Source organism: Salvia splendens, chromosome 21 (genome assembly GCF_004379255.2).
Source record: "Salvia splendens isolate huo1 chromosome 21, SspV2, whole genome shotgun sequence".
Taxonomy (NCBI): Eukaryota; Viridiplantae; Streptophyta; class Magnoliopsida; order Lamiales; family Lamiaceae; genus Salvia; species Salvia splendens.
In genome coordinates, this window is record NC_056052.1 from 7929708 (window position 1) to 7938898 (window position 9191).

At 34.7% G+C, this 9191-nt stretch overlaps 1 protein-coding gene and 1 long non-coding RNA gene across 3 annotated transcripts; one reads left to right on the forward strand and one right to left on the reverse strand.

Moving 5' to 3' along the window:
• The first annotated feature begins 2722 nt into the window (after positions 1–2722).
• LOC121783969 lies at positions 2723–3569 on the forward strand. The gene is made up of 2 exons (XR_006046679.1): positions 2723–2945; positions 3020–3569. It is a non-coding gene; the product is annotated as an uncharacterized LOC121783969 (long non-coding RNA).
• Positions 3570–4801: 1232 nt separating this feature from the next.
• Positions 4802–8985, reverse strand: LOC121783818 (floral homeotic protein AGAMOUS-like). Of its 2 annotated transcripts, none has more exons than XM_042181995.1 (8): positions 8632–8985; positions 6177–6258; positions 5982–6043; positions 5770–5869; positions 5633–5674; positions 5355–5399; positions 5132–5280; positions 4802–5043 (listed from the first exon to the last, which is right to left on the reverse strand). In XM_042181995.1, exons 1-8 carry the CDS (start codon positions 8889–8891, stop codon positions 5040–5042), a joined length of 744 nt encoding a protein of 247 aa, XP_042037929.1. In that variant the 5' UTR covers positions 8892–8985; the 3' UTR covers positions 4802–5039. The 2 variants fall into 2 exon arrangements, with proteins under 2 accessions (XP_042037929.1, XP_042037930.1); XM_042181996.1 differs by having other exon boundaries at positions 5355–5396; positions 8632–8984.
• Positions 8986–9191: the final 206 nt, after the last annotated feature.

The window sequence follows — 9191 nt, forward strand, 5'->3', positions numbered from 1 at the left end:
CGTCGACAAATTGGGATGTGACGAGAAAATATAAATTGCAGACGTATTCAACGTGAAGAACGTATCTTGGCTGATGATTGAGGGAGGAAATCATGGAAACTACCATAACTGAATCTTAATCCTATACCAAAAATGACATTTTCCTATTAATTTAATAATTTTAATAATCAAAATCAGTTTGATTTTGGGCCATCGGATTTTCAAATCGTGAGGCTAGGATTAAAAAGAACAATAGAACAAAAGATAAAAATGGAAATGAATACATCCATATATATATATATATATATATATATAATATAGGGGAGCGTTATTCTTCTATTCATCCCTTAGATCCTTTATTCTTCTTAATATGGGCCGTTAGATCTCATTCATCAACGGTCCAGATGATCTGAATTATTACACTATAATGGTGCATTATTAGTCGGTGTGCATTATTCAATTGAAAATCTGCATTATTACACTATAATGGTGCATTATTAGTCGGTGTGCATTATTCAACTGAAAATCTGCATTATTAAATGACACGTGGCACCAATCTAACCATGCGGATGACAAAATCGTGGGGCTGAGATTAAAAAGAACAAAGAACAAAAGATACAAAAAGGAAATGAATACATCCCATATATATATATTAGGATATTTTATATTTATGTAAATTCATCTTTTATCTAAATAATATATGTCTCGACTTTTCATTAAATGGTATATTTAGGATTAATGTTAATGTGATAATTTATATTCTCATCGCCACAATTTGTATTTTTTTTATAGGGTAATAGGATAAGTATGAAGAGACAATTGCATAATCATGGAGTGACGATTTCGAAAATCAACCGTTTGTTGGGAAATGAAACAAAAGGCCGAGAGCATTTGAAGAAATGCTTGTATGTGGTGAACATGGGCTCCAACGAGTATGTCAACAACTACTTGTTATCACCACTTTACCTAACTAGCCTTTTCCAAACACCGCAACAATTTGCAGAAACAGTCATCAATCACTACACTCAACAACTTAAGGTTAGTGTGAGGAATGTATTTGATTATGTAATGCAGTAAGAATAAGAGGTGCCCACGGTTCCGGAACCGGCGGTTAAGGTTCGGAACCGGTAGTTCCGGTTTAGGAAATTGCTGAACCGGAACCGAACCGCAAGGGTGTTTCGCGGTTACGGTTACGGTTACGGTTCCGAACCGGCGGTTTTCCGGTGATTTTTTTACTGTTTTCACGTTCCGAACCACCAGTTTAGGTTTTTTGCGGTTCTGACTCGGTTTCACTGTTTTCGGCGGTTTCGGTTTGGAACCGTCCAAAACCGACGGTTCCGGCACGGTTTCGGTTCAGAAATTTTTGAACCTGAACCGAACCATAGTTATAAAATCTATTGTTTCGGTTCGGGTTAATTCTCACGATTCCAGTTCGAAACCGTAACCGGCGGTTATGATTTCGCGGTTAACCACCAGAACCGTAAACCTTGGACACCTTTAGTCAAAATGACTCAAAATTTACACTGTGCTTGCGAATCGAACTGAGGAGTCAAAGTCATAGCCACGCCATGATGTACGATGGATTTCAGCATCAAATGCTGCATAATCGTACAAAAATGACTAAACTTGTCACGGCCGCCCTTTTTATGGTTAATAAATGTGGGCGGTCGCGACTAATGGGACTTTGAGAAAGGTTAATTTTCTAGGGTTTCAATAAAGAATTTGACAAATATAATTAGTATTCAAATAACGAGGGAAAATTAGAGTAAATGCTTAGGTTTTAAATCCAACGTCAACAACTATCATGGTTTATAATCCAAGAGTGAAAAGGGGTTCAAAAACATAATAGAGAAAAACAACCATATTTCAGCGGAAGCATTCAAGGGTAAGAGTGACGCCATGTATGAAGACAAGACGCCCCTCGGAGTTCAAAATAAATTCAACAATGATTAAGGCTCGACTCAACACGACCCAATATCCTCGCCGCTCAACCTGCACATAAGGAAAACACATGCATGGCTGAGTACTATAAAATACTCAGTGGACTTATGCCGAAAACAAGTTAAAAATATTTATATTTATCATGTCATTGTCTAGTAACCATCGGGGTTTTAGCTTTTCAAAGGCCCGAGGCACCAAAATATTTCATCATTCAAAATCACGACTGCGTAGTCATTTTCCTATAGACGTTTACCATATCTGCTCATACATGACTTGGAATGTGGCCACAAACCAAGTCACTAGACTGGCCAACCCGTACGCTAACCATAGGTGTACACTAATCCAAGTAGGGTTTGCGGCCCTACAAGGATCCAAATTCGATTTATATAATAAATGACAAAGTCATTTCAGATAGGCACGTTAAAACCAAAATACGGTATGATAAACATATTCGCATTTCATTCTCATTGATAAAAATAGTTAGGACATTGTCCTTATTTAAAAGAAAGTCACATCGTTCGCTTATTTTTCTCAACTTAGGTTATTCCACTCCAAGTCAATTTGCTTGCGGAGAAAGCCTTTTTGAGAATTAAATAAAATACATTCATATCCACGTAAATAAATAAGATGCATGCGCTTCGATTATTTTTATCAATAAGATTACAAATTTTTCTCAAAATTATTTTAACAGTATACTCCCATTCACAAAAGTATTACACGTCTCCCCCACTACTATTTAAAAACAATCATCAATTATTAAAAGGATTTGTATAATAAACAAATCAAAGCTCCCTTTCCAAAATACACGTACTGTACTCTCCATTCCCATTTCAAAGTCAAAGATTCAAATTATTAAAGGGGAAGAAGAAAAAGAATCAACTACTGTATCTTCTCAAAACAGAACACCCAAAATTTACAGAGATTAAAGCTCCGTCGCCTGCACCAAATCGACCGGTCACCGCCGGTCCAGATCGGCAGATCCGTTTTTCATCCACCGAAGCAGCCCCGATTAACCCCGCAGATAAGTTCTTAATTTGATTTTGTGAATAAAAGTTTGATTCTTTAATTCAGTTTGCTTCGATTCATTTGTATATTGCAGATTGTGGTATGTAATGTATGGATGCAGTAGTATGAAATTGGAAATTTGGGGAGATGTGATTTGCAACTTGGCGGATTGGGGGGGTGAGGATTTTGAATAAGCTGCTGCCTCTATTCTCTGCCATAGAAAGAATTTGTATGTTGGAGATGAATTTTGGAAAAAATTTAGGCCGCTTGGTTTGAGATTACCTGTCGAACTAGATTGGAAAAGGCTAAGGATGGTGATGGAGAGTGCCGATCTCTGTTACAAAATTTCATGAGTGTAGGGTGTATTTTAGGAATTAGAACAATAGAAGAAAAGAGTGAAGGACTGGAATCCGATTCCCCTTGGCTACTCCTCTCTTCTCGTGATCGATGGATTGAAGTTGGCAACAAAAGGGGTCGAATGGACGTCTCCCTCTCTGACTCTCTTCTCTGTTGTATCTCTCACAGTTGGAGTAATTGAGATTGTGAAAGAATGTGTGAAAACCTAGAGGAGATTAGGGTATAAAACTACCGAATTGAGTCCAATAAATATTCTTCAAGGAAATGAATTATTTAAGTTTTTGATTTGTGATTTCACCATCACCAATTCAAACTCGCATCTTGCTCTGGCAATAAATCCAATCTTTTGACTGACAAATAAATTCACTACGCACCAATTATTCAAAAAATAGCCACCGTCACGTAATCAATGAAGTTGACTCAGTCAACGCACAGTCAAAACCCTAAGTCCAATTAGGTCACAAGAATATCAAATAACAATTTCACTCGTCATTTAATCCACAGACTTCAAGGCATTAAATGCAAATTTTTTAGGGTTCGATAATTAGGGTTCAAAAAGTGGAGCGTTACAAAACTGGTGGGTAATCACAGAATTAAACCCTAGTTTCTTGGAAACGTAAATAATTTATTAATTAAAAAAAAGCATTTCAAAACGATGTCGGATGACCTAAATCCATCATACATCATGGCATTGAGATGACTTTGATTTCCCAGCTCGATTCATAAGCACTGTGAGAATTTTAAGTCAATCAGACACAAAAAATGTTTTCAGCGTCACCGACATCTACCATAGTAATTATTTTACTGGTGGTTTGTTTTGGCAGAGCTTGTACAACTATGGAGCAAGGAGAATAGCATGGTTGGCTCCACTTGGTTGTATACCGAAAAATCTGTATAAAACTGTAAGCAACGGATCAATTTGCAACGACACCATTAATGAAATCGTGCAGCCCTTCGACGACAGGTTGAAGCCACTCATCGACTCCCTGAACGCCGATCTCCACGGCTCGCATTTTACCATGATCAATTTTACCAGTCTTATTACACAAGGCCACAATTCAGCATTACGTAACTTAATTATAGTATTTATGTAATTAACTATAGTAAATTTTTTTTATGTGTTAGTTATCTTATGTTGTATTTGTGCAGGTATTAAATTTACAAATGCTTCGTGCTGCACGGTATCAAAAATAACAGGATTATGTAACGCTGGAGAAGAAATATGCAGCAATAGAAATGACTATTTTTTTTGGGATAATTATTATCACACTGAAATCGGAAATCGAGCTGTAGCTGCGAGATCCTCCCCGTGCGGAGCTGCCCTCCGATGCATACCCTTTCGACATTCGTAGTCTTGTTCATCAATAATTTCTTTTACTAATTAGTTTTGCATTCCTCCAAAATTATTTTATTTTTCCTTAATTTGAAATGATTTTTGTATGGAATGGTCGTTGCTTTTTTATACAAAAATAAACGATTTAGATATAATTTATCGGTGATATATGCTGGATGGTAGTAGTAATAAAAACAATACAAACATCAGATATACATTATTAATTAAGTAGTAGTAGTAGTAATTAGTTAAGCATTGTCAAATATTTATAGGTCACAAATACATATATGAACTAAATTTGAGGCCTCAACAGACAAGAATACAACATTAACATAAAAGTTAATCAACCAACAATATAAGTATAACGAAGAGTTTTTGAATCGATGGAGCTCACTTGCGACGACAGAACAGCCTCCACATAAGGTTAGCTGTTAATTCCACAAGAAAAAATAAAGATGATAATTTTAGTAATTAATGTTACACTAATTAATATTGGTAATGGTAGGAGAGGCTTACACTAATTGCAGAGAAGTCTGGTCTTGCCTATGGTAATCATCGGAGGGTTGGAGATAATCGAACGGCTGAGATTGAACGAGGCCGTGATACTGATCGGAACTCCCGGGCATCAAGTTCATGTGCTGCTGCCCTCTCTCAGTTTCAGCTATCTATTTAACAACTCACACTCATTAATAATTCATTCAAATTGTGAAAATTAATGCAGAGAAATAGACAGACATACCTTTGCTCGAAGGTATTGATTGTTTTGATGTAAGTCAATCTCCTGCTGCCAATATAATTTAGTAAATATAATCAGGCACAAAAATTGTTCTAGTAAATACAATCAAAAAAAAAAAAAAAATACAATTCACTTCATAATTAAAATGTTACTGATTTATCTACATACTTACCCTCATAGTATGTTTTATATGGTACTATATAAAATACAATCAAAACATATATATATATATAAAATACTATATGGTGACTTCATAATTAAAATGTTACTGACATACTTACCCTCTTTTGCATGTACTCAATTTCAGCAAATAGAAGCTCATTCTGCAGTAAGCCACAAATAGAATTACAAATACTAGTACTAAATGAAAGACCTTTAATTGGTTGAAATTATTATTATTATTATTAATTTCTTGTACCTTCTTGGATCTGATTTTGCCAATTGCTCTCTCCACTTTAGTCTCCAAATTTTTGAGCTCCCTCAAATTCAAAGCACCTAAACACTCACCAACCATGTTCCTGTTCCAATTAAACAGAAAAAATATTAATTGAGGCAGTTTCACTAAAAGAAATATATATATATATATATATATATATATATATATATAACACAAAAATTGAGAAATATTACCTATTATTGTTCTGCAAATTACTGATTTGTGCACGGAGCTTTGAAGACTCTTGCTGGTAGTACTGAAACAAGCATAGTTGGTAACAGTTAGTACTAAATTTTATCATAATTTTACAACATCATCTTAAAATTATAAGAAAAACGTGGTTAAAATCACAAATCATGAACAAATTGACAAAAATAATGAATTTGTACCTGAGTGTTAGCTTCAGAAATAGAGCCACTACTTGAGGAATCTGAGGATGCTTTCTTGTACCTCTCAATTGTTGCTTTAACGCTGCATTCATTTATTATTCTAATTTCAGTCCTGATTATTTTAAAAAATTGTTCATCTATACATACTTGTAACTACTTCGATGTGTATAAGACTAATTGTGACTAGGGATGAAGAAAATACCACAATATCGAACTTATCGTACGGAAAAAAAGAAAAATACTGAAGTTTTAGTATATCGTGCTTTTCGAATATCTTACTAGAAAAACTATTCGTGAACGCTTTCCTACTAATCAACTGACATTGAAACTAAATCAAATAATTGTAAAATTGATAAAATAGGAAATGAATAGGGATAATAAGTAGTTAAAGTATTCTTAATACATAATGAGATTCTCTTGTTAAAGAGAAACTTATGTAAAATAAAAGGCCTAATTTTTGTGGTCGATTCATAATGAAAAGCATACTACTCCCTCCATCCCAAGAAAGATGAAGATGACCTATTCCTTGGACAACACGAGATTTTATGCAATTTAATTTTGTATATTGAGTGGAAATAATAAAGTAAGAGAGAAAATAAAGTATAGATAAATGTGTTTTCATTTTTAGTAATGAGTTATTTTTGTTAAGACAAACTAAAAATAAAAGTTGATCATATTCGGTAAGAACGGGACGGTATATTTGAAATTAGGGATATATCTATTCTTATTTATTCTTATTTGAAAAGACGATTGTGCAACTTTTTTTTGTCAAATTTGATGTTGTCTACTCAAGACGTCTAATTGACATGATCTAATATAATCAAATTAAATTCAGCTGTTAAAAAAACACCAAAAGCTCCTGAATATCTTAGTCTCTGCTACCTTAATATCCTCGAGCCAGTGATTGGCTGTCCATGCCAAGCTGGAAAAATGTCGCAGCATGATTGGCCCAAATTTCTAGGTCTCAGACTAGGCAGTAATTCACCCATCTTTTACCACAGTCAATACAATTAACCCATTATCCCTTTCCATTCCCCAACGGTTAATACTATTAACCCTCACCTTTTCAACCGTCAATTTTGTAAATTCCAAAAACCTCAGAATCTCAGAACTCTCTCATTGGTTGGGCAACGCCAGTACCAATGACTCTCTTTTAAAGAAACTTAAATTTTGAAGAAAGATTATATTTTTAAGAGAAAATGAAAATATGGTTTCCGGAAATGGAAATTTGTGAGATGCTGCGGTATTAAAGATGCTATAATGAGATGACAAAAAAATGAAGAGAGTTTTCATTGGTTTTGAATTCGCTTTCTCCACTGAATACCTTCTTGTTTTAGCTTTCAAGAACTTTAATGCTTTGTGAAAGCATCAAGATGACTTGACACACACACGCAGATTGGATTTTGAAATCTTCCCAAGAAACACACAAGCTTCTGATTTCTGTGTGTGTGGGAGATTTAATTTGATAAGATGTAATGATGGATTGTTTTGTTGTCAAAAGCTCAAGAATTTTGGAGTGTCATTAACATTAAAGAATCGTGATTAATAGACTTGAAACTAAGTGGAAATCAAAGAAAAGGGAAAAAAAATTGAATCTTGATTGATGGGCTCTGAGGATATTTTTTTTGTTTTGGAAGTAACGTTGATCTAAATAAGGTGAAAAAGATCGAATTTTTATTTGGGTTTTGGGGATCTGAGATAGGCCAGCCCTAACCCTAATTAGAGCAGCTTTTGGTGTAGTTGATTTGCAGAGGTGAAATTTAGAGAAAATATTTTGAAATAGAATAGAGATCAGTTCAATTCAATAAACATGAAATAAAAAAAAGTAATTAAGGTCTTCAATTAAGGAAGTGTCAAGATAGAGAGATGAACAGAATAATCAGAGCTTAACTTGACTCTATGTTTGTGTGCAAGAGAGAGAAAATTTCATTCAAAGAACTTTACTAACACATGAGAGAAGGAGAGGGAGAGAAAGATGAGGAAGATGAGAATGTGGCCATTTTCTTGGTTAGAAAAGCAAGAAGCTGCTATTTTCTCCCACCATGGACACAAAAAAAAAAAGAGATCTCTGCACTAAGCAAAACATGGGCTAATTGGGATCATCACAAAAAGAGGAAACCCGCATAAAGCCACAGTGAAAGTTGAAACAAAAACACAAAATTGGGAAAATCAGAAAGCCATCCAAAATCCATAATCTATCTCAAGCAAAAATCTTCACTGTAAAAGGCCTCATGTCCTTCTTCTCACAATCCTTTCCTAATTTTCTCACACACTGTCTCAAAACAGACCAATCAACCCACAACTATTTAGTACCCTTTTTAGATGTACAAAACTAAAACATCTCAAACAAAACCTTCTTGCCCTAGATCCTCCTATACTAAGATTTTCAAACAAGTTTAGTTTTCTCTCAAGATCCCTTTTTTTAATGTTCAAATATATAAAGATCAATCCATACCTGTTATTGGCATACTCATAGAGTCTCCCTCTGGTTGAGAAAACAATTAGTGCAACCTCAGCATCACAAAGCACAGACAATTCATAGGCCTTCTTGAGCAAACCATTTCTCCTCTTGCAGAAGGTAACCTGCCGATTTGTCGTGTTTTCGATCCGCTTGATCTCGATCTTTCCCCTCCCAATCTTCCTCTCAGCTGACATCTCCCTTGATTGATCACTTTGGAGCTCCATTTCCAGCTGCAAGATTAAAAAAATCGGCATATGAATATATATACATGAAACTTCCTTCTTTATGTTTTTTAACCCCTTTTTAACATTTTGCTTGAGGCCAAGATCAAGAATAAATATAAAGATATCGAAGAACTGCATTTCACACAAAAGGGCATATTAAAGATTCAATTTTTCTCAAGCCCATGATATTTTTTTTTTGCAAGAATGGAAATTTGTACCTTAGTGGGGAGGAATATTGAGAAAAAAAAAGGTTGAAATTTTCTGTGTTTTGAGCTTTTGATTCTCTCAAATGTGCAAGAGAGATGCAGAAAATGGTTGTTTCCACTAGCT

What these genes read in the sequence shown, in the direction of transcription:
- LOC121783818 (XM_042181995.1), bottom strand. Translation starts at nt 8,891, where the DNA reads ATGCCGATTTTTTTAATCTTGCAGCTGGAAATGGAGCTCCAAAGTGAT. An exon ending in AATTTGCAGAACAATAATAG is followed by an intron (nt 5,870 to 5,981) that starts GTAATATTTCTC and finishes TAATTGGAACAG; the next exon opens with GAACATGGTTGGTGAGTGTT. An exon ending in ATCAATACCTTCGAGCAAAG is followed by an intron (nt 5,281 to 5,354) that starts GTATGTCTGTCT and finishes GTTGTTAAATAG; the next exon opens with ATAGCTGAAACTGAGAGAGG.